This window comes from Equus przewalskii, chromosome 1 (assembly GCF_037783145.1).
Source record: "Equus przewalskii isolate Varuska chromosome 1, EquPr2, whole genome shotgun sequence".
NCBI lineage: Eukaryota > Metazoa > Chordata > Mammalia > Perissodactyla > Equidae > Equus > Equus przewalskii.
This window is the reverse complement of record NC_091831.1, coordinates 121,784,757-121,810,472: the sequence shown is the minus strand read 5'-3', so window position 1 is coordinate 121,810,472 and position 25,716 is coordinate 121,784,757. Positions and strand designations below refer to the sequence as shown.

Genomic DNA, 25,716 nt, shown 5'->3' with positions numbered 1-25,716 from the left:
GAAACCAATAAGAGACTGAGTCCATCTATCACAGACAAAAATAGGATTTATATAAGAAAAGAGTGGGACTCTGGAGATGGATGGCGGGGATGGTTGCACAACAATGTGGATGGACTTAATGCCTCTGAGTTGTACACTTGAAAATTATCAAAATGGTAGATTTTATGTTATACGTATTTTACCACAATAAAAAAAAAGAGTTTAGGGAATCAACGTTAAAGGGCATAGCTTCGAGTAAGGAATAGAGGGGAAGGAGATGCTGAGCCTGGCCTTCCTTTTCCTGCGGAAGCTGCCGATGGGCTGCAGAAGGAGAGGCCGACCAGGGTTCTGCCCAGGGCAGCTGGTCTAGTCGTCAAACAGACTGTTTCTGGGTTTCCGGATTCTCCAGAAGACCTTGGAAGTTTAACCAGGACGTAGACATGAGTGGCTGTCTCTGTCCTTGGTTAGCGCCTCCCTCTCAGTTAGGCCAGGTCTGCACCATTTCCCTTATCAGAATTCCTCATGATGCTTCCCAACCATAACGAGCTACACATCAGCTGGGAACCTCGTGAGAGTGCAGAATCTGAGTCCGTACTGTGAGATGAACCTGAGAGTCCACGTTGCTTTTTTTTTTAAATCTTTAAAAAAAAATTATTTTATTGAGGTCATAATGGTTTATAACATTGTGTAATTTCAGGGGTACAGTATTATATATCAGTTTCTGCATAGACTAGATTCTACATTTCTGATGGGGTCCCGGGTGGCACTGAGGCCGCTGGTCCGAGGTTGGGGAGAGCAGCCGAGTTCATAGAATCTTAGGAAACACTGCTGAGCTCGTGAGCCCTCTCCCCACAGCCTCATGTTCTGTATCTCAAGCTCAGAGGAATAAACTTTCACACATCAGCAGATTCATGCCCATACTGCCACATTGGTTGATTCCAATTGGCCAGCATCCACTCTGACTGGTCAGTACCCACCGTGGACCAGTGTTCACATGGGTTTCCACTCCCTCCCTGTCGTAAGATGCCCCTTAACTTCATCCCTCTCATCACAGTCATAATCCACATCAGTGGGGATTGTTATTGAGAAAGAAAGGGAGAACAAACCTGCCAGCGCAGCCTTCACTCCACATTCAGAGATCATCCTGGAGATTCTCATCGAGTGACTTATCTTCTTGTGGATTCCCGACACCTCATGGCATACGGCCCCTGCCCCTTAGCCCCCAAACAGAGAGCCCTTAGAGTATGAACACTGAAATTTTAGGATGAGCAGCTAACGGTGCCTCCAGCCCAAGGAGATGATTGTAACAGGCACCAAATTAGCACCATCAGGAAGGCGCTAGCCGAAGGTTGAAACAGATGGAAAGTAGATGCCGATCTAAAGGTGTCCATTGACTCAGACTTCTGCCCCTAGAGCTGACGGCAGCAGAGCTCACCCCAGTTGTTTGCATATCCCCCTCTTTCCAAGGCTCCCAGCTCTCACATTAGCTCCTGGCATTGTGGAAACAGTGCTGGGAGGCAGTTCAGAAGTCATGTTGGCCAGCCTCCCTGCCAGTATGAGGAGTCCTCTGCAGCGTCCCTGACACGGGTCTGATTCCTCTGTCAGAAACTGACTTGGTGCCGAGGCGGTTTCATCTATTTCTTGTACAGCCCATGGTGTTGAGAGGTTTCCTTTTACATTGAACCAAAGTGTTTTTGCTAACTGCCACTTGGGTCCCCTAGAAAATGTGAGTGCTCTCTCCTTACATTACAGCCCTACAGATATTTAGGGACCCCTTCCACTTCTTCTCCAGGCTAAAAATTCGCTGTCCCTTCAACTAATTCTTTTGTGTTTCTGGATTTCTAGCCATCCCAGAACTCATTTGTGTTCATAGTAAACTTGGTGAATATAGCGTGTAAGCAAATGAATGAAAAGAATGATGCTGGGCTTTCATTTTTACATTAGAAAGAGTCTTTTTAAAATAATGTTAATTTTTCTGGTCATAAAGTAACATATACTATTATAAAAAATATGAAAAAATCAGAAAAGCATACCTATAATCTCTTCACTAGAAGATAATTTAAGGTTTTTCGTTTGTTTGTTTTTCTGAGGAAGATTGGCCCTGAGCTAACATCCATGTCCATCTTCCTCCACTGTGTGGGATGCCTGCCACAGCATAGCTTGATAAGCGGTGTGTAGGTCCACTGCAAACCCCAGGCCACCGAAGTGGAGCACGCAAACTTAACCACTACTCCACCAGGCTGGCCCATAACTTAACGTTTTTAAAAAGATTATTTATTTATTTGTGTAATTTTTTGTTGTTGAATAAGATTCGCCCTGAGCTGACATCTGTGCCCATCTTCCTCTATTTTATGCGTGGGTCACTGCTACAGCACGGCTGCCGAGAAGTGGTGGAGGCCCGTGGCTGGGAACCAAACCCAGGCTGCTGACGTGGAGTGCACTTAACCACTAGGCCACGGGGCTGGGCCCCAATAACTTAAGATTTTTAAGCCAACTGCCAAGCTTTTTTCTACTTATACATACTTTACATACATAGCTTTTTTGTACTCATGTATTTTAAGGATATAAATCATAACATATGTATAATTTGGTAACCTGCTTTTTCACTTATGTATTTATTATAAACATTTTAATGGAATTAAAAAACCTTTAAAGCAAGATTTCTAATTAGAACAAGCTGTTGTATGACGTCTGTAATTGAACCAATCCCTATTCTTTATTTCTCCTCCAATAAAGACTTATAAATTTCCCTATAGAGTAAGTTTGCTTTGTATTTTAACATAAGCACTTGCTGGCTCTAACCTTTGTCTTAAAATTCTAAACAGAGAAAAAGTTGAGCACTTTATTCTTCTGTTTAGAGAACTTTTTTATTCTTTTTTGGAAAAGATGTTTTAAGCCATGTAAGTTTGGTACTGTGATGTAAGTAATTTTGCTTTATCTCCCTCAGAATAGACCATTATTCCTGAATGTTCATGCTTATTTTAGAGTAGTTGAGTGGGAAGGAGTGCTATTGGGTTTAAGGAAGGCACATTGGCTTTGGCATCATTTCCCCAAGGAATTATTTCTTTTTCTTTCTTTTTTTTTTTTTTTTTTTGCTGAGGAAGATTTGCCCTGAGCCAACATCTGTGCCAGTCTTCCTCTATTTTGTATGTGGGTTGCTGCCACAGCATGGCTTAACAAATGGTGTAGGTCTGCACCTGGGATCCAAACCCATGAACCTGGGGCTGCTGAAGTGGAGCACGTGGAACCTTAACCACCCGGCCACAGGGCCGGCCCCCAAGGACTTATTTCTTGTTAGACCTTGAGCAGCTGCTGACTCTCTGACACTCAGTCTCCTCATCTGTAACATTGCTGAGTGGGCATTAAGGGATAACACATTCGGAACCATGCCCTCGACAAGGTTGGCACGATGGGGTGGGCCTTTGAGTCGCCAGTTAGCTTTCTGAAACGTACATCCTCCAGGGATGACCAGCTGATGGCAGTCTTCCAGATTTGAATAGCAGCTTTGTGTAAAAAATCAACTCTGGAGCCAACCTTGATGGCCTAGTGGTTAAAAGTTCAGTGCACTCGTCTTTGGCAGCCCTGGTTTGGTTCCTGGGTGTGGAACCACACCCCTCATCTGTCAGTAGCCATGCTGTGGCAGTGGCTCATATAGAAGGACTTGAACTAGAATATACAACTATGTTACTGGGGCTTTGGGGAGGAAAAAGAAAAAGAGAGAGAAAGAGGAAGACTGGCAACAGATGTTAGCTCAGGGCGAAACTTTCCCACCAAAAAAAAATCAACTCTGTTAAGCTTTACTGTGAACTACGCAATTTTTCGCCACTGGGACACACCATGTCTTGAGTGCCTAATACATGCCAGGCATGAATGAGACACAGCCTCTGTTTAATGAGCTCAAGTGGGAGACGAAAGAAAATGAGATTAAAGTTTACAAACACTCAAGGATCCAGAGTGTAGCCAGATTTAGAATTAATTAATCTCTACCCAAATGAATTGAGGTTGTAAACTCAGTCTGAATCTTCTCTTAAACCTCTGGGGCCACAGAGTTCTCACTGATTCCTCACTTGAAAACATCCCTGCAGCCTCCTTTACGTGAGGGTGGGCCTTCTCAGATGTGGGCATCATTTACTTTTTAGTTCTGCAAATCAATGACAGGTTTAAACACATGTGCAATTTTTAATCCCACAGGGGAAAAAAAAAAAAAACTTTCAGAAAGTCCACCAGCTGCAATTTTGTAACACCTAATTTCTAAGAATGTTTGCTAAGAGAAGAAATAAGTAAAGACATTGAGTTATCTAAATTGTAGACAGTGATGCATAAAACTGAAGTTCAGGAATACTCGTTAGAACCTTATGGTCCCTCAGGGGCCAATTGGGCCAAGTTCAGCATTTAACTGAGGCTGGACTGAGAAGACAGTCCTTGCCACAGGGCTGCTGAGGAATTTCATGTGTTTCTGTTTATCAGCCCACGAGTTCAATAAGGAGTCAGGTCCTTTTCCAACGGTCAGAGCGGATTTGGGCCTTCTTTCAGGACGTCCTCAGGGACTGCGAATGGGTGTGTTTGGGTGCCTTACTCTGACAGTTTCTCTGCTGCCTCATAGGGCCCCCTCGTTCCCCTCATTTCTACTGACAGGGTTCCCAGGCCAGGGCCTGGGTGGGTGGCTCCTTTCAAATTTAGATTTGTTGTCTTTTCCCTGCAGTTGGTGGAATAAAGTGAAATTCCTCTGCAGGGCTCATCCTTATAATGTTCTGTCACTGGGCACTTGGCTTGGTCCTTAACATTCTTCTTTTAAATTAATCACATGGGGATATGAGGAAACTCTTCCAGATGCGTGTACATTACTTGGTTTGAAAAACAGAAGCTAGTGAGTCAAACGGAAATTACCTGGAAAGAAATATTCTTAGAGTTTGGGACACAAAGATAACTTAGCTTTGATTTACCTTGCATTCTTTAGGAGAACTTAAATATCTTCGGTTTGAAAGTGAGGAAAGAGACCAAATAATGCATGGCTGAGACAAAAAACTCTTTAGCCTGGAGTATTCCAATTACTATAGCAAAGGTTTTTTGTAACCTAAGAGACTGATTCATTGTCTCCGATTTCTAATAACAATGCAGATGAAGGATAAGTCATGAAAAGTGTTTGTGAGGCTGTAAGGGAAAAAAAACTTTTCCTATACCCTCTTAGGTTCTTTGCTAGAGGCATGCAAATTAAGCTGACAAAAGCCAGATGAACAGGAGAAAAAGACACAAAATTTATTTGATGTTAGTTTTTTTACACGGCTCAGGGATCTTCATAGGAAAGAAGTGAAAATCCCAAAGAAGCAGTTAGACATGAGGGCTTATATACCACTTAACAAAGGGTGATAAATTATGAAGAAGTGAATAGACGAAGGAAAGATGTTTGGACTTCTAGAAGCCGTAAATTGTGGGAAAATGGCTAAGAGATATATGGGAGAACTACCAGAGGATAAGGGTTACTTTAGTAAGGTTTGTTTGTGAAGACATCATCTTGGCATCGATTCCCCATCTCAGATGATGAGAATGTTCTCTCCCTGGAACTGGGAGGGCACCATTCTCATAGGAAATTGATGCCCTGCTTTAGGCAAGAAGGGGAGGGCAGAGACCTCTTTCTGCATCTGCTGTTTCTCAATTGCCTTTAGCTCAAAATAATCAATATGCCAAAGCAGCATGTTCTGGGTGCCTTCAAGCTCTGTGTTCCAGAGAGTTTCCTTTCCGGGAAGTGCAGCCCCCTTAACAGTGGTCGTGTAAATGTTTGATTACTCACCCTGGGCTGCGATTTTACAAGATTAGACAGCAAGTTCCAAAAATGAAAATAGAAACCTTGATAAGGAAACCAGGTTGTATTGTTTTTCCTTTTCTCAAATTTTATTTAAAATTATATTGCTTTTGTTTATTTTTAAAAATGGAAATGTTGGTAGAAACCAAACATTGGGTCTGTTTTTAAGAGAAGACTCTGCAGAAACCCTCAGAATGGGCTTTGGTCATGATCTAAAGGGGCACTTGCAGGCCGGCAAGGTGCTGGCAGAGAAGAGGAATGAGTGAGGGAGGGCCCACTCCCCGATTCAGTGGATATTCATGGATTTGCGCATGGGTGAGATGCCCTGAGAGGGAATTAAAGACGATTTCATGGTCCCTGGCCACAACAAGCCTACTTCTATAAAGAAAAGATAATAGGACACAAATAACTAATACAAAGGAAGAAAGTGGAATCGCAGGTGGACATGTGCCCGAGTTTTTATGCTGTCGTTCTTCTGCTGCTGTATATAGTTTCGAAAGCAAAACTTGGCAGAGAGAGCCCGGTGCGGCTGAGGGTGTTAATCGCTGCAGCGGAACAGGATATTTGGAATGAAGACTGTCCCAGAAAATCTAACATGGGCGTTTGCCGTACCGCTGTCTCATCATGGTGTAGGCTGGCATGAGAGGTGGCCAGCAATTTCCAGGGAAAGAGTTGGTTGGAAACGAGGTGTTTGGTCCTCCTTTGAGTCGTCTGAAAGTGGCTCCGGGACCTGCAGGCGGCCTCCCCTCTCACCGCCCTCTCCTGTCTCGCAGTGCTCGGCAGAGTGTGGGGTCGGAGTGCGGACACGCTCGGTGGTGTGCATGACCAACCACGTCAGCAGCCTGCCCCTGGAGGGCTGTGGGAACAACCGGCCAGCGGAGGCCACCCCGTGTGACAACGGGCCCTGCACGGGCAAGGTGGAGTGGTTTGCGGGGAGCTGGAGTCAGGTGAGTGGCCGAATTGGAGTGTCTGTCGTCCCTGGGGAGGGGTCTGGGAGTCCCAGGTATCCCTGGTTTGGATCCCGCTGTGCTGCTTGGAGCCTGGGCCAGTCAACAGTATGTATTGAGCACCTACGACATGCTCTTCTAAGCACTCGAGGATGCTCAGTGAGCGAGACAAGTGTCCCTGCGCCAGGGAGCGGGGGCCCAGCATGGCTTCCTTGTCCGAAAAGGGCTGGTAATGACAGCTGCTGATGAGGTTATTTTTAGGAGAAACAAAGTAATGTCAGCACAGTGCCTGACATACAATAAACACGCAATAAATCGTAGCTGTTGCTGCTATTATTATTATTAATGTTAACAAAGCCAGTTTTGTCTGTATTTGAGTGTCAGAAGCAGAAATAGATATGATCCAGCAATCCCACTTCTGGGTACATATCCAAAGGAAACAAAATCATTCTCTCGAGGAGGTGTCTGTACTCCCGTGTTCATGGCAGTGCTATTCACAACAGTCGAGGTATTGAAATAATCTAAGTGTTTGTTGATTGATGAATGGATACAGAAAATGTGGTATATACATACAATGGAATATTATTTGCCTTTAAAAAGAAAGAAATCCTGCCATTTGCGACAACGTGAATGGACCTAAAGGGCATTATACTAGGTGAAATAAGCCAGACACAGAAAGACAGATACTGCATGGTATCACTTATTTGTGGAATCTAAAAAAAAATGTCGAACTCAGAGAAACAGAGAATAGAATGGTGATTGCAAGGGGCTAGGGAGTGGGGGAAATGAGGAGAGGCTGGTAAGAGGGTACCAAATTTCAGTTATAGGATGAATAAGGTCTGAGGATCTAATGCATAGCATGGTAACCACAGTTGATAACACTGTGCTGTATAGTTGAAATTTGCTAAGAGAGTAGAACTTACGTTCTCACACACACAAAAGGTAACTATGTGAGGTGATGAGTGTGTTTTTAATTCACTTGATTGTGAGAACCCTTTCACAAGGTATATCATCATGTGTACACTTTAAATATATTACAGTTTTATTTGTCAATTATACCCAAATAAAGCTGACAGAAAGATAGAAGCAGAAAGAAAAAGTTGAGGTTGTTCATTGTAAAGAACAGATAATTCCGAATGCTTTAATAAAGTAACTCAGTTAATCGGTTGATTTACGGTTCCAAAATTGAACATGAACCCCCTAAGAAAACTTGAGACGACCCTTCCCTCGCATTGCCCTGCGAAGATTTCCATCAACATTGTGAGTTCTTGGGCCACTGAGCACTTGGCTCCCGGGGCTGGCTGGCTCTCCAAGGGCTTTTTGGCTGATGGTCATGATTTACACATTATCAGGGCCTCTGGCTCCATATAGAATTTTATTTCTTTTAAGTAGCTTTAAAAACAGCCCCTGAAAAAATGGACTGCCTTGTCCTTGTAAATTGATACAACCCCTTTGGAAAGCAATTTGGCAATAAAAGTCAAGAACCATAAAAGTGTTCATTTGCCTTAACCCAGTCACCCCACTCCTGGGGATTCATTTTAAGGAAATAATTAACCGAAGAAAAAAGGCTTTTTCAACAGAGGTGTTCATGACGGCAGGGTAGTTAGGGATATTATGGTATATCGTAACTCTTTAAAATATTATGTAACACTAACAATGATAGGAAGATGTGGAAAGTGCATATGATATAATGGCAAGTGACAAACAGAATATGAAGATATATGGAGCCTATCTCAACCACTTCAAAGTATGGCATTTTATATAAACAATATGGGCAAATGTTTTCTTCTCAAGTTTCCTTTATTTATTTATTTATTTTTTTTTTGAGGAACATTGGCCCTGAGCTAACGTCCACTGCCAATGCTCCTCTTTTTGCTGAGGAAGACTGGCCCTGAGCTAACATCCATGCCCATCTTCCTCTACTTTATATGTGGGACACCTGCCACAGCATGGCTTGACAAGCGGTGCCATGTCCACACCCGGGATCCAAACCAGTGGACCCTGGGCCACCAAAGCAGAGCGCACTAACTTAACCACTATGCCACTGGGCCAGCCCCTCTTTTAACGTTTTTATAATGCGAACTGTAAAATATGGAAAACAGAAAGAAAGAGAATTCAAGTATTCCAGTGCTGCCCTAGAGGACAGCAGAGTTAGATATGCTTGATAACTGATGCCAGCGCTGCCTCTCCTCAGTTCTCTGACTTGGGGCAGGTAAGTTTAACCTCTCTGAGCCTGTTTCCTCATCCAGATATCCCGATATGAGGATAATAATACCAACTTCCTAGAATTGTAATGGGTGTTCATGAAATGCTATATATAAAGGGGGTTACCCATTGCTTGGGACGTGGGAAATGCTTAATAAATATTAGCTCTCTTTCCTCCAGTCTTTATTATTTTTTCTGGTGGCTGTTTCTGTCTCATTATTGGTAGCAACACACCTAGCATCTAAACCCCAAAGATAGTTCAGAAGCGGGATGTATATGGGACCCCAATTACACCAAATATCCACGGAAACTGAGGCGATGGGAAGAGTCTTACGTGAAATTGTAATATCAGATCATAACGGTCTTCACGCACAGTGAGGATGAGCAGTGTGATTCAGCTGGCATGCCTGCAATCTTGGAAGGGGAGAGGGGAGCAGGATTCAGGGTCTTCTTTGTTTGTGGGCCTCCTGTTAACTCTAGACCTAAGCTCAGAGAACTGAAAGTGGTGCAAATCCTGGTGAAGCAGCATTTATTTCTGCCAAGATAAGAAACATGGAATGTATTGCCCTGTTGTCTATAAGGGTCAGAACATGATTGAATGTGGACAAAGGTTTTGGTTCTGAATTTGTAAGGATGTTGGAGCCTGCTGGCACCTCCCTGCCCTGGGAATTTGGCATTATCCCTAGAGAAAATAAAATAGAGCTCTTCTTTACTGAAAGGTGAGTCTTAAACATTAACTGACTTCAGAATATAAAAATAAATGTTCCTTCCTGTCACGTGGTTTGAATGAGGGTCGGCATCTTGAACACCCCACCAGCCTGGTCACAGTGATCAGTCCAGGATGGACATGTGACCCAAGCCGAGCCAGACAGAGTCCTTCCCTGGGACTTTTATGGATTTAAGAAAAGAGACCCCCCCTCCCGGAAAGTTGTAAGCACAGGTGCTAGTAGTTGCTGTGTTGAGGCTTGAGAAAGCCAGCCTGACAGAGTAAGACCTGTCCAGTTTAGGGAGTCTTTTTTACTCTGGAGGCAAAATAGCCCAGCTCTTATTCATAAGGTATGCTGCCAAGTCTATTATTCATGCCCAGCTGTTTCCTTTCTTCTCTGTCAGTTCTGGGCTTACTTCACCCTTAGATTGTCTTAGTTTTGAGGGGTCTTTCACAGTGTGTAGTCATCAGGAGCAGCCCTCTTATCTGCCTGTGTGTCTGGATCACATTTCTTCTCATTGACATCTGAGCAGACGTCTCCATTCTCATGCGGTCTTGGATCAGTGAGCTACCAAAGTACAGCTGCAGGTGTGGAAACGTGCATAATTGCTATCACTTCTCAGTGGAAGCATTTATCCTAGTAAATATTACTTTTTGTCTTCTATGCCTTTCTCTATGAATCATATTTTTATCTGATATTTGCTATATCTTATTTTGCATTGTTGATTTTCATCTGGTATACATTTCTCAACTTCATGTGTATTTTTAAATAGTGTCTTTGGTATGCAGAACTATTTTTGTTTTTATTTTTATTCAATATGCAAGTGTCTATTTTTTAAGAGTAAATTTTAACCATTTACATTTATTGTAATCACTTCTATGTTTGGACTTTTCCCTGTTGTCTTATTTTGTGTTTTCTGTTTAGTTTTCTATTGCTGTGCTTTCTTGGGTTTTTTTCCTCTTTCCTTTCCACACGTTTTATTGGGCAGGTTTCCTTAATTCTGTTTTTTCCCTCTTACACTTTGGAAGTTATAAATGTTATTTTTTTTTTCATCTAGTGATAACAGAAGAAAAAAGATTTAGCACAGACTTTTTTTTCCTTTTCTTTTTTCTTTTTTTTTTTTTTTAGGAAGATTAGCCCTGAGCTAACATCTTCCACTAATCCTCCTCTTTTTGCTGAGGAAGACTGGCCCTGAGCTAACATCCGTGCCCATCTTCCTCTACTTTAGATGTGGGATGCCTGCCACAGCATGGCTTGCCAAGCAGTGTGTAGGTCCGTACCCAGGATCTGAACCAACAAACCCCAGGCCACCAAAGCAGGACATGCGAACTTAACCACTGCACCACCGGGCCGGCCCCTAACACAGACTTTTAAACTTTTATGTTTCAATCAGTGTCAAGTTATCAATAACCACATCCTCTCCTAAAAGAAAACAGAAGCCTTAAGTCCCCTTTTATTTACCTCCACTCTCTCAATCTATAAGACCTCCAAAAAGATGTTGACATCATCTGGATTTAACTCCACATTAATGGTAATTAATTTTATAGAAAATACTAATTTAGATTTTAACATAACTTCCTCCTCTCCAAAGATTTTTTAATTGAAATATAATTCATATACCATAAAGTGCATCCTTTTAAAGTATACAATTCAGTGGTTTTAGTATATTTATGAAGTTGTGCAACCATCACCACTATCTAATTCCAGAATATTTTTATCACTCCAAAAAGAAACTGTATATCCATTATTAACAATAGCTTTTACTGATGTCTTTGCCAACTTCTACTTTTGTATCCTGTGTCTTCTTCCTGGTTCTTTTAATTTTGTTAGAGACCATAACCCAGTAAAGTCTTTCTAATAAGACTCATAAGCCCTAAGTTTTCTGACCCCTGGAATATCTGAAAATGTCTTCACCTTGCCCTTGGACTTGAACGCTCCCAGTAGGGGTAAATGCCTTCACTTCTTCCTTGGCACAGTCAGGCGTCTGGTCATTGTCTTAGCTGATCACCCTTCCTCATCCGAGCCTCCCTCTTGTTCCTCACATTCTCGTGTCCGCACTGTTCTCGCCTAAAGCACTTGAGCTGCTCCCTCCTTGCTTGGAGTCCTCCTCTGTGTGCATTTTGAACTGTGATTTTTTCCTTCAATTTACTCTCATCTGCCTTTCACCACTCAAAGATTCCCCAGGATTTCTGGCCCACTGAGGATGAGTACCCTTTCCTGTTTTCAGATACTGTCTCATGCACACACATCCATTCACTTGTTTCCACACACTACTATTCTGCTGTTTCTGGGCATTTAGGGTCAGAGAACATGGAGATATGTGCTCATTCTCCCTTAACTACCTAACGTCTTCAAGGACTTTCCGAACAGCATAAAATAACTTCAGGTTTTGGTCAAGGTTTACAGTCTGCTATTCTGCCAAACACTCAGTAGAGACAGAGACCTTCAGAGGAGTCAGAGGTCTTTCAGGTCAGGTTTCCAAACCCCGCTCTTTGCAGGTGAGATAATGGAGCCCTGGGGAAGCGAATGTCTTGGCCAAAGACACAAGACCAATTCGTGACAACGTCTAGACTAGTTTCCGCCTCTCCTGACTTCAGCCCAGCGTCCTGCTCCTGCCGCCCCGGACCTTTCACACACACCCTCACTCCTCCGGCTCTCCTCCTCCTACCTTTGCCTGGCAGCCTGTTGCTTCTCTCCTGCCTCCGATTCTTTCATTGTCTGCAACCCTTGAAAGAAAAAGACAAAACATGAATATACTGAATACACTCCAATCAATAAGGAACTAACATGTTACGACATGCATTGTTCTACACAGATGAGAAAGATCACATCCAGGGAAAACCCAGGTCTGACAGATCATGACACGCACGTACAAACCACAGAGATAGAATACCGTCTGCCTGCGATGCTGGGATTGCACTCAACCTCCAGCACCAAACAGACAAGTTGACTAACTAACATGGAAGAAAATAGGAAAACTAAGAAGACCTGTAGTTTTCTGGATGTCTGTGTCTATGAAATGGCAGAAAAGAAGACACAAAACAGAAATTGCTGATGGTGATGTTTATTGCGCTTTGTTTGACTAATTCAGAGTCTGTTGATTGGGTTGTGTTTTTTTTCTGCAGAGGTGTGGAGTTTTTTCCCCTTGTTTTTATTTCACTGTGCGTCTGCGTACAAAAGCAAGGCTAGTATTAAGAGTTTCAGCTGTAGATGTTGTTACAGGCTTTTCATAAAGGCAGTAGATTCTTGAAAGTCTCTAAAAGTATATAGATCACAGCTTTTAAAATTTGTAACCAAAAAGTATTAAGAGTAAATCAAACATGAACAAAAACCATTTTACAAAGGAATAGATACTAAATAGAGAAATTTATGAGCAGTTATATGCATTGTATTTCCGTAAACTAACAACACGCCAACAGGTCTAAGAGTCTGACTGGCCTCTTTGTGGCCACAACTATAGCAAGCTTCAGCACCAAGTTAGGTAGCAAGGGGATTGGACCCCAGAGTCAAAGGCTTCCGCCTGGCCACCCTCTTGGGAGGGGAGGGTTGACCATAGGTGACATTGTCCCAAGTCTGAGATTGTCTTCTCAGCTTTGTGTGAATCTTAACCTAGCCCTTCATCCACAGGTGAGCAGACTCTGGGAGACTAATTCATTCCCAGTATCCACCCTCTAAGAGACCAGCAGATAAACCAGACTGTCAGTTCCTAGTTTCACAGTGAGAGTGGTCAGAGTCTACTGGACAGAATCAACCAAACTGACTAGCTGGTGTGTTCCCATGGGGGAGTCTATAGGAAACCATTTCACCCTCAGCACTGAGGGACCAGGATCGGAGGGACCAGCATCCTCAAGCTGTGGTAACTCAGGACACCAAGTCTCCATTCTAGACACAGAATTGTTAGGAAAATTGGAATCCACATGCAATTCTCCTCCAGAAACATTTCCCAGGTGCCCATGCACTCTCCCTCACTGAATTGATGATGGAAAGCATTCATAAACATCCCTTGGTGGACGGTAGTTCTCGTCCTCTTTCCATCATGTGACACCCGTCCTTCTCTGCTTCTTTCTCTAGTGTTCCATCGAGTGTGGGAGCGGGACCCAACAGAGGGAGGTGATTTGTGTTAGGAAGAATGCAGATACTTTTGAAGTGCTTGACCCCTATGAATGTTCCTTCCTGGAGAGACCCCCCAGCCAGCAATCCTGCCACCTCAAGCCTTGTGGGGCCAAATGGTTTAACACAGAATGGAGCATGGTAAGTCATGGTGCTCTTGATAGAGATTTCAAGAGTACGTCATTCTTCTGCTTTCTTCCCGTAGATACGCCTGGACCACCTACTAGATGCCAGGCACTGGACTCAGCCCTCGAATAGATTCCCTACTGCAATCTGCTCTCATCGGTTGCTGTTGGGGCACCCCTGGGCTCAGCCTGCTTGGTGGGGGAGCTGGAGCCTGGGATGATCTTGATTTGTGTGTGTTGTGTACACTTTTTAAAATCCTACAGACAACATGGATTGTGGATTATGGGACTGATCCTGTTTTTCTCTTTGAATTGGCTGCTAGGAAACTCAGAGCCAAAATTGTGGCCCATCTCTAAGAGAGAGTTTATCAGACCTTACAAAGTGGATTTTGTGTGCCAAAGTTCCCTGGCTTCTCTTTCTTTTTCCTACTTTTATCTTCTTTTTACCCCAATTTCCTCACTTTTTTCTTTTTCTTTTTTTTTTTTTTACCTTGTAGCCCTTTAAGTATCTCTTAAGCCATCGCAAAATCTTTTTTGTAAGGAGGGAGAGTAGTACGTAAATGAAGAGAGACAGAGACAGACAGTTAATACAGAGATAAATTATTAAGGAAGGAAATGGGAAAGAATGGAAATCGTGATAAAATTCTTTTTTTTCCAAGTAGAAGAGTTTATTTTCGAGAAACTTCATGAAACATAAAACTTACTTAGCATCATTGCCAGGAACCTTCTAACACAGCTTGGACACGTGGCGGGGTGGGGGTGGGGAGTCATTCTGCTTTGTGTCACTGAAGATCTTCAAGCAATGGCTGTCGGTGAGCCCGGAATAGAAGCCAGAGCCTTTGTCAGAATCACTTAGAGGTGAGGAAAGGGATTTTGCTTATGAAATATGCAAATAAAAGCTGACAGTCCTATTTCCAAACAGTGTGTGTCCACTCCGGTGGTAACGGCCGTTCGAGTGTGTGGTCAAGCGCATCTCAGGGGCAAGTGGGGACAAAGGAGGTGTTGTGTTTCAGAAGTGTTTTGTCAACTTCTGGGAAATGGAATTTAATGATTTTGATGTTGGCCAAGACCCTTGAGAATGTTAGAACAGGTCACTGTTTTATTTTGCCACTCGGTTCGGAGAGTCTAAAAGGAGCCAAATTCACCAGGCCACATCAAAGAGACAAATTCCAAAACACTTGGCCAGAAACAACTCAGATGTCCCTCAACAGGTGGATGAATAAACAAACCATGGGACGTTCACTCGCGGAACACTGCTCAGCAACAAAAACGAGTGCACTGCTGGGGCCTCCGACAACGTGGGTGAACTTCAGTGCACTTTGCTAAGTGAAAGAAAGACCCCAAAAGCTACATGTAATGTGATCCTGTTTACATAATATTCTGTAAAAGGCAAAACTGTAGGGGCAGAGAACAGGTCAGTGATTTTGCCGGAGGATGCGGTGGGTGAATCTCACGACAAAGGGAAACGCGAGGGGATTTGCTGTGTGAGATGGAACTTTTGGGTCTTGTTTGCAGTGAGAAATAAACGACTCTAGGAATTTGTCAAAACTCATAGAACTGTTCACCACAAAAAGTGAATTTTTCTGTCTGTAAATTTAAAAAGAAATAAATAGACTGAAACAAATATGAAATAAATGGTTACTATCATAGCAAAGACAGTGATGGAAGCTCAATGTTGGAACATGCCTTGTTTTATAAATTTGAGTGTGAAATTAAGTAAATATTTTATATAATTATAAAACAAAGTTGAATTTTTTTAAAAAGCAATCCCTAAAAATGGAAAATGCAATAAAACAAATGAAGCTAAATATGTACCCTACTGGGGGCATCAGCACTATTGCACGTGGTTTTAAAACGTAGTAATTTGTCCATCCCTAAGGACAAGAAGAATTGCAGAAAAATGTTTACATTGTTTGCAATAGTCACATTTTTAGTGATAGTGTTGGATGTATCCTGAGATGATTGGGGATATAATGTGCAATAAAGTAAATGAGTAGTATACTTTATGGTACTATGATAGTATATATGAAAATATGAGAGTATAACTCTATTATCCCCCATATCCTTGAGAAATAGGGTCCTCAACTTAGGAGAAAGAAGATACAGATAAAAGATAGGAGAAGTTTAAGTGAAAATCCTATTGTCCTGAATTCGAATTAGCAATGTCAGTATGAACTCATTAATCAATTTATCTTAAAAAAAAAGAAACTCTTTTCTAGTATTATCCACTGAAACAGCCAAGAAACAATGACAGTCCAGTAGGAAAGGGCCTGCCTGTCAGCCAGAATGTGGTTTCAAAATACCACTGTCCACTAAAAGGAACCAAGAATTCTTAGAGAGATGGCTGATTCCAGATCTGGGACCATGTACGTATAAATTAGGTGGACTATCTTTTCAAACCAGGCAGCAAGGACATTCTCAAAGACAACCGAGTTCATGTCCAGAGACCCCAGGACCAACTTTTAGGGGCTCACGCTAGTCATTGATGGGACATTATGAGCATCAGGAAAAATAATAACTACCATAAATTGAATGAAACACATCATATATGTTTAAATTCATCCATTTGTAACAAGTTTATAATAATAAGCTAATCACTATTAGAGGTTGTTAGAGGAACTAACCTGTTATTCTGAAAACTGATAAATAAAGGGGAATAATGGAGCATTTACTCTGTTTTTCCTAAACAAGCTGTACCGCTGGGGAACCAAAGACAAAATGTGTGGGGCGGGGGCAGAGACAGCAGGAGAGATTCTTTAGAAAAGATTCCCAGCTAGAGAAAGAAGGAGTGGTAGAATATTAGCACCATTTCCAACCCCAATTAAACTAGTGGATCTGGGCATTGCTCATCGATGGCTGCTGACATCCCCAAAAGAGAGACAACCACACGCATCCTATGAAGTAGTCTCACCACAGAAAAGGATCAAAGCTGCACCTGTTAAGGCCTCTTCTAGATCCAACTTCCAATACACAGCAAATACAGAGCACAGAAGAACACGTTAAACTGTACCGTGGGGATGCAGTCAGCGAAATCCTGGCTATGGAAAACTCTGCCGGACAAAGGACTCGGTTTCTCCAACAAATAAAGTGCAAAGGGAAAAAATACAGTGGAGGGAACCTGTGGATTAAAGAGTTGTAAAAGGCATGTCAACCGATGGCAATGTGCAGACCTGATGTGGATTCTGATTAGGAAAAAAAAAAACAACTATTAAAAATCTTTGAGATTCACAGGACATGGAAATAGGAACACTGAATATATATATATTTGAAAATAATAAACAACTATTGTTAATTCTAGATGTAAAAATGGGATTGTGGTAATTTTTTGAGAGTCCTTGTCTTTTAGAGCTACAAACTGAAATATTATGGAGGAAGTTATATGATGTCCAGATTTTTGTCAAAAGAATGTGAGGAGGGGACGTGGGTGGGGTAGGGCTGGGACGTGACTGGGCCTCAGTGGATGAGGGTGAAGCCGGTGGAGAGGCGCACGGGAGCTTGTGTGAATATTCTGTCTCCTTTGGGAGATGTTAGACCTTTTCCAGTATCTGCCCTCTCCATTGTGCTGAGCTGATGGCTGCCAAGGAATCTACCTTTCTCCCTTTGTCCCCATGCAGTGCTCCAAGAGCTGCCAGGGCGGTTTCCGGGTCCGGGAAGTGCGCTGTCTGTCAGATGATATGACCCTAAGTAATCTCTGTGACCCTCAGTTGAAACCAGAAGAGAAAGAATCTTGTAACCCTCAGGACTGTGTCCCTGAAGTTGGTAAGTAGGGATTCCTATCTTGGAGTAAAGATTCGTCTTTCTTCAGCTCCGTCAAGTTCTCTGGTATGACAATGCCAAGCCCATCTAGGTGTCTCTGTGACCTTGTGCCTAGCCACGGAGTTCAAGGGGTCAAAATCCTTTCAGTATGATAAGTTTCACAGTTTAAGGTGGCTGTTTGTGGCAGATGGCCATCCAAGCCACTCACCAAAAGATCAACTTAACTGTGAACTGATTAAAATGGAAGTGCATGCAGAGATTTGCCTCCGTCATCCTTAAGGTCGAAGTAGTGAGATTTCAGCTTTATGTTTAAAGGAAAAAACATAAGCTCTTAGCCCACGCTCACACCTCTCATGTGATAAACAGTAAGGCCAGGATTGAAAGCTGCGTTTCTCTTTCCGTAAGTACAGGCTGCCTCTTGTGTTCAGTGAGTCTTTTTTGTTCTCTTCTGCTGCAGATGAAAACTGCAAGGACAGGTACTACAACTGCAACGTGGTGGTCCAGGCGCGGCTCTGCGTCTACAACTACTACAAGACGGCCTGCTGCGCCTCCTGCACTCGCGTGGCCAACAGGCAGCCGGGCTTCCTGGGGAGCAGATAACACCCCCACACCCCGTCAGTAGGGCAGGACAGGGAGTCTGTGAGCAGTGGGACTGGCTGGCTCCTGCTCCACCAGGGGCTCCCTGGCCCGATGCGCTGCCAGCCAACTGAGTCACCACCTCCGTGTAAGGTGTACACGTGGTTCCCAGGAGCAAAGCCACGTTGTCCTTTGAGCATCGCCATAAACTGATCATCCCCTCCTTGGGAAACGTGGCATCTGCCAACTGTGCTCCCTGAAAACCAAGCAGTGGGGAGTGCGCGTGGCTCTCAGCCAGACTCCCAGCCTGCACTTTCTAGGTCAGCGGTCGGGCACTGACTGGGCACTGCCTTGTCCCTGGTGCTACCGGCCTTTCCAATATCAGCGCCCTTGGGGAGTCGGAGGGGCAGTGCCCACCCCAGAGCCCCAGAAGCCTTGCTGAGACGCCCACTTCCCTGTTACCTCAGCCCACAGTGCCTGTTTTCATTCTCGAAGACGTTAGGCTGTTTTCCTGCCTTACGACACAGATATCTCCTGTCAGTATAGAGCTTTATTGTTCTGCAGGTATATTCACAGATATTAGCTCATAGCGGCTCACAGCGCCTCAGAATGGGAGGCAGGGAATGAATCATTATCCCCATTTTACTGACAAGGAAACTGAGACAACTTAGGTAACTGACCTGCCGGGTACGGTCACCCGTTCAGTGGCAGAGCTGAGTCCCGACCCCAAGCGTCTGACCACAAAGCCCTCACCCCGAGGCCTTAGTCTTGGGTCTGCAGGATGTGGCTTCATTTCAGACCGAGAGGCTGAGAAGTTTCCGGTTCAGCACATGAAACCCAGGCCTTTGAGTTTTCCTCTGACCAGAGGTCAGGACGTCATCCCCTGCGCTCAGTTGTTTCAGAAGTCTATTTCTATTTATGCCTTCCCCCAGGAAGTCATGGATCCTGGTTACAGCACTCTGCAGGTTTGTTAAACCCCATCAGGAATGGAATTGTCCCATGAGATGAGAAGGCCATTGGAGGGCAACAAGGTGACTGCCTGAAACACTGATTCTGTTCCCCAGTGATAGGTTCCTCCCATGGAATCACACATCAGGGTCCCGTTGGCCACAGAGCCTTTCGGGTCCCCGACCAGGTTTCCCGACAGCTCTGCCCTAGGCTGTCTCCCCTCCTTAGCCGTCTCTCCTGGGCTGTTCACACTCATCACCCGGGAATCCCAACCAAGCTATCCCAGCAAACCCTGCACTTCCATTAGAAAGAGTCTCCCTTTGCTCTTTCTTGATTGACTTATGGATTTCTCTCTGTGACTTTGCATCCCTCCTTTCTCCCATGACTCACAACCCATATCCTCCCCTTCCAGACTTCAGCATTAAGATCTACGTTAATACAGCCAACCTGGGAGAAGGGGCTGTGAACTCTTCCAGTGATGGCCACAGCGGCAGGGTCTTCTCTGCTTCACTTCCCCTAACTCTGTAGTTCGAGAGGCCTCAGGCTGGAAGGCGGGTACAGTACATATGGAAAGGTGAACTAGCTGAAAAACCAGTTAAGAAGAAGAAATATATATATATATATGTATTTTAGATATATTCTTTCACTCACTCATTAAGAAAACTATCAGGCTAAACAAATTCTAAGCTTGTAGAAAATTTATCTTATTTAGTACCATGCTCCCCGGCCTGTTTCCCTTTGAAAGCACGCCTGGATTCTCAGCATTTGAGTTTCTGCCATGAGCCCTTTCCCCTGAAAATCTGCTAATCTGATGATCATTTGGGGCTTTTGGAAGCAGACGCCAGCCTGGTCTGATGCACTCCATCAGCTTCCCACGACCCTAGGGTTTTCAGAAACTCTAGCTGGCCTTTCTGTGGGTGTCCTTCTCTTCCTAGAGAGCCCCAGCCATCACTTCCCAGAAGCACCCCCATCTCTCCTGATTTTATGGAACTTGTGCAATAAGCCACTGGGCTGAGGCCCAGGAGCCCATGCCCACCAAGCAAAAGGAGACCAGAGAAGCCAAGCGTGTGGTGTCCCGCCCAGGGCCCACTCTCTCCCTCTCACCACTTGCTTTTGCTTCCTGTCTCAGGGGAGTTTTTCCTTTGTATGGCTGCTCTCATATCTTGCTGAGCTAGCCAATCATTGGAAGGATTTCTTAAAAGATGCTTTCTTTCATGCTGAAGGGCAGAGCAAGATCAATGGGTGGAAGAGCAGAAAAGCTGATGTCAGCTCAAATTAAGGGAAAAGCTTCTAGCCATCGAAGCTGCCCAGGAGAGGCATGGACCACCATACATGAGTGAGCTCTCCATCCTAAAAGGGAGTTCTCCATACGGCTGGAGGTGAACATCCCAGGTCCTTAACTTGGGATTCTCACGACTGGGCTAGGTCAATGATGGCTTTGTCTCCTTGACATCTAACGTTGTCCTGTGGCCGCCACACACTACCCAAAAGGGCAGCGATCCTCCTGTGAGAGTGGCCATCATGTAGTTGTGGGACTGGGTGGGAGCAAGTGGATCAATCTCATGTCTTCAGGGGGAAAAAATACCTTAATTAGGGGTCTTTTTTATCTTCCAACAAATAGTTGAGCTATTGTTGGAATTCACTCATCTCTGAAGAGGTTCTAAATTACTAAAACAGGGGTTTTATCAACTTATTTGTCTTAGAAATCCAATTTTTACTAGGAAATTATCCTTGTTTCTTATATCAATATCTAAATGCCTTTGTCCTTAGCACAACACATATGATCCAGTCCTTTAGTATTTCCAGTGATAACTTTCCTGGGTGGGACCTTCTGATGACTCTCTCCCTCCGGGCATGCCTCCTCCCCCTTTCTTGGCCCCCCATTGCTTCAGCCTCTCCTCTCCGTTATCTGCCATCTCCTTGTCCATCCTCTCCCTGTTCCCTTAAATGGCCATAATGCAGAACTGAAATTTACATTTTCATACTGCTTTTTTCCCCCTATGTACTAGATTGCCGCATTCTCTGCTCTGAATTTTAAAATTAAATGAATTAAAGCTGTTACATGTTTTTCTCACAAAATCAACAAAGCTCCAAACAGAAATAGTTTTCTTTTTTACTTTCACTTACTTAAGAAGGAAATTGTGCCCCCTTGCAGCCTAGGCGAAGGCCATTTAATGCAGTGGGCCCTGCCCATCCTCACGTCGACTTGCATTTCTCCCCATAGAAAAGGAATAGTATAAAAGAGGTGACGCTAAAAAAAAAAAAAAATGTTGTAAACCCGGCCACTAGAGGGAGCCAGTTCAGTTCATTAAAGGCATGTTGAGCGCCCACTACCTTCCAGCTAATCTGGAACCGAGATGAGCAAGGCCTGTGCTTGCCCTCGGGGAGCTACAGTGTGATGCTAGCGCTCAGATCTGTCCCTTTGCCTTACTTCTCGGTCCAGGGTTCTTGGAGTTTGGTTTTTTCTTCATTTCCTTCAGTATGCATCATTTACTTATCTTCAAAGTGTTGAGCATTCAACACTCTTTTTCCTTTACAAAGATTGGCCTTACAGAGGGATGAAAAATGAGAGACACTAGCTTAATTTATTTTCATCAAGTTGTGTGGCAGAGAGAGAAATCTAGAGGTTACTAGTACCTTTCTAAACTAGTGGCGCCCTGTTTTTTTTTAATGGAATCATTTTAGAATTGGAATATCAGTTTTCTAATGTGGAACACATAAATATAAGTGGTAAAAAGAAACGTGACTTCTCCTAAAACAGGCTAAATAACCAAACCTGAGGGAGCCCAAATTAGCCTGGCAGGCAGAGGCCAACATTGGATCTTTGCCATGTGAAACATTTTTAATACAGCTTCGATGGGAAGTTAGACGCCTTACTGATAAAATTGGTGGATGGCACGAATTTGGAGAGCTAATGGCTTGAGTGACAGGTTCTGGATCCGAAAAGATCTAGGAGACTAGAACAAAACCTGGATCTTAGAAATTCACCAGGGAACAACATGAAGTCCTCCCTTTGGATTGAAAAATAAATAAATAAAAAGTATACAAGTTCAAGATGGGAAAGATGTAAGAGTTTCAGTTGACTAAGCTTACTGTGAGTCAAGAAAGTGGGATGGAACCACCCAAAGAAAACACAGGGGGGAAAAAATGAGACATTTAGGCTACAGAAGGAGAAAACATTGGTGAGAGTCATACCATATTATATTTGCTATCGTCGGAAACTTTAAGAATGTTGATAACGTTTAGCATTCAGATGAGGGGTGCAGACTATTAAAAACAGTGACAAGGACTTCATGAGAGTATTTAGCTTGGAGAAAAAGAGACTTGAGATAGCTCTGCAGAAGAACCAAGAGCCTTCAGAAGGCTCTGTGGTCAGCGGTGACTGACCAGTCACTGGGAGGTCTCAGCGGAGGCTGAATGGCCATCTGTCAGAGATGCTGGAGAGTGCATTCCAGCACCCAACTGGAGCCACATGCTTTTAAGATCCTTTCCAAGTCTGGGCTTTGGTAACTCTCTCAGTAGTACAGTTTTAAGTGATCCGCCTGGCCTGGAATGGCAAGTACGCAGCAGAAGTTATTTCCCATTTCTCTGCCGTTTTGAACCCAGTCTGGCCCTCCTCCCCTGAGCTGAATGTGGCCTCACACCTCAAAGAACCACTAGCAGATTGCTCAGAGCTGCCCTGTCTGGTCCTGCTTCACAGATCTGTAACCAAACGTCCTGATGGCTAGTTCCCTGCCCAGGGTCACACATCTTGATCAGGGCAGAGCCTTGACTAGACTAGGACCCTCCAAATAGCATCTCCCTCTCTCTCAACTCGCCTTGCTTTCCTGCACCTTTGCCGGAGCGAAGTTATTGTCTCCACCCTGAACCATCCCACGCTCCTGGTTCTATTCAGTGTGACAGTGGGAGACTTCCATTGTGCTGAGGAAACGTGACCACTGGAGGGGGGGAGCTTCCAGCCAGCTTTCCCAGCATCTTCCAGACGTTGAGCCCTTTGCCTCACTGAGAGGAAAGCCATTCTGTTACATAACTAACTTCCACCTGCCTTGATCCCCAGATCCCCAGGCTCAGTTTGACAGAAGGATATACTTTGTTATAACTTATTATTTTGTTCTTTGTAAATACAAGATGTCTATAGGAAATGTGTATTCTGAACTCTATTGGCAGAATGAGTCACTACACCAAAATAGTTCTATTATTTAGAATATGTTAATTTTAAAGGGACCTTATAGGTATTTATTTACATATGCGATCCACATTTGTGTAAAATCATTTGATCCTACTAACCCAGCTACCTGGAAAGTTGCTACACGATGTCTTATTCTAAGTCCATACTTAGAATTTAGTATACTGATTAGTCAAATTCCTTGGGTTTTAAAATCGAATATAAATTACTCTGCTTTTCGACTCGTTCAGGGGTTTTTCACCCTGGCATTGTACCTGAAACAGGTCTGTCTGGATTGCCACCTTTCCATCTTAAATATTATATTTGCTCATATAATCCGCCCTCTCCTCATCCCCGAACATTTGGCAAAGGAAATACGAGAGCCTTTCTCGTCCCTTCTGTGTGTGCGGCCTCATTGGTTAGACCCAGCAGCAGTAAGGGCGCGGCTTGGTGAGCGCTGCCGAGGAGGCAGGGCGGCGGCAGGGCCGGGGAGGGGCTGGAAGGGCGGGGAGGGGCTGGAAGGGAGGGGAGGCGTTTCCCGCTCTGCCCACGCCTCCAGGGTCCCCAATGGGACTGCTGGGGCGGAGCTCTGAGTTGTCCTGGCAACTGCACAGCCCGGAGCAAGGAACCCTCTGATGCTCCAGCGACTCCATGTCACCCTTGTGGTGTTAAATTATTGTTTAAGGAGGATAGAAGGTGAATTATGTGAGTAAATACAGTCTGTTTTCTCTTCAGCCAAAATGACAACTATTTTTGTGTATGACTAATTTATTTTTATTACTGTAAAAATACAATAAACTGGTTAAAAGATCAGCTTTGTTAACCCATTTGTGCTTTCTCGGGCCTTATTCCGTTCCTACTCATGTTGCTTCAGACAGCCCCCCTCTGACAAGAAGAATGGAGCGCTCCCGGGAGCAGTCGGCTTGGTGGGTGGGCTCTGGGCTTCGGGGGCGCTGGGCCGCTCAGAACAGGAAGTGCCCTGGACACGGCGGACTTCAACCCGCTGGTTTAGGCTGGTCCTCAGCATCAGCTGTATGTGAGAGTCACCTGAGGAGCTTCAGATAGAAGATTCAGGAATGTGCACCGCCCTCGGGATTGCGCTGGTACAGTGTTTCTTTAAACCTCCCCGCCCCCCCCCCCCCCCCCACCCCCCCACCCCACCAGGAGGCAGGAAAGGTTGGGACCCGCTGTGCCAATTCAACATGGCTCCATCTCTCAACTTACCTAAAACTTCTTCCGACTCCCCTCGAGCTGACTTCACCTTGGTGGTGAGTTTGCAAAGTGTTCGACAAAATCAGGTCGTCTTGGTGCCTAATAAAGTGAAATATGACTTAGGTCGTAATACCCATTGAAAGTCACCCTGGACTAGAGACAGCCTCCACTGGAGTGCCCACAAGCTCTGTCCTGCGGGGCTCGGGCAGTCACTCTCAGAAACTTGCTATAATGCCTGAAATGTGCTTCCCGGCTCTCCAGTCCACCTTTTCTGCCTGGAAAATCTCCATTTATTCTCTCTCTCTTTTTTTTTTTTTTTTTTTGATTGTGGTAAGATTCACTTAACATAACATTCACTATTTTAGCCAATTTAAAGTATCCACTTCAGTGGTATTTAGTGCATTCACTCTGTTGTGCAACAATTGCCAGAACATTTTCATTACCCCAAAATGCCATTCATTCTTCAAGACCCAGATCAGAAGTCTCCTACATGCCAGACACCATGCTGAGTGCTTCCACACGCACTGTCTTATTACATCTGCACAGCAGACCTAGAAAGGTGGAATATTATCCCCTTCCAGAAATTAGGACATTGAGACCCAGAGAGGTTTAGTCTCCAGCTAACACTTGGTGGCACTAGGATTCTACAGTCAGTATCCCCCTGAGCAGGCCTCTGTCTCTCCCACCTCCATCTCCCCAGGCCTGGCACGTTAGATGGTCCCAGCATATGTTAGTTCCAGTCCTTTATCCACATCAATCCCAGTCAATGGACATCAGTTGCACAAGGACTGGATGAGTTGCTTAGCCGTTATGACTGATATGGTCATGGGCTGCATTTGAAGATATACAACTGCCACCTAGAGGTGGCAAGCCTGCTCTGTTCTAGGGGTCAGCTGGAACCATAGGTCTTCAGTTCTAGGAATCACACGTCATACAAATTGATTGACCACCAGGAAAGAGCCCAGAGGATGATGCCAGGATGTTGACTGGGATGGGGGTGGGAAATCTGAAGAGGAAACTCTCTTCAGCCATCTTTAGACATCTCAAGGACCGTTAGGGACAGACAACAAGAACCTGGATACCTCCAGCAGATGAACAAAGACAAGGGACAGGGAGTCAGACTTGGTTCAAAATAAGATGTCCCTGGGGTCGCCCCGGTGGCATAGTGGCTGACTTCACGTGCTCC

General features: G+C 44.3%; 1 protein-coding gene and 1 long non-coding RNA gene across 6 annotated transcripts in view; one reads left to right on the top strand and one right to left on the bottom strand.

The window, feature by feature from the left end:
- THSD4 (thrombospondin type 1 domain containing 4) overlaps positions 1-24,131 on the top strand; it is a 552,284-nt gene extending 528,153 nt beyond the window's left edge. For 4 of the 5 annotated variants that reach the window (XM_070621956.1, XM_070621972.1, XM_070621963.1 and 1 more), the window contains 4 exons: positions 6,553-6,726; positions 13,710-13,889; positions 17,488-17,632; positions 18,087-21,214. In XM_070621956.1, coding sequence (XP_070478057.1) covers positions 6,553-6,726; positions 13,710-13,889; positions 17,488-17,632; positions 18,087-18,229 — 642 coding nt within the window. In that variant the 3' untranslated portion in view covers positions 18,230-21,214. Of the gene's footprint in view, positions 1-6,552; positions 6,727-13,709; positions 13,890-17,487; positions 17,633-18,086 lie in introns of all 5 variants that reach the window. The other variant, XM_008519725.2, reaches the window with a different exon arrangement.
- On the bottom strand, positions 24,069-24,679 carry LOC139083649 (uncharacterized). The gene is made up of 2 exons (XR_011540534.1): positions 24,543-24,679; positions 24,069-24,373 (listed from the first exon to the last, which is right to left on the bottom strand). It is a non-coding gene; the product is annotated as an uncharacterized lncRNA (long non-coding RNA).
- Positions 24,680-25,716: the final 1,037 nt, after the last annotated feature.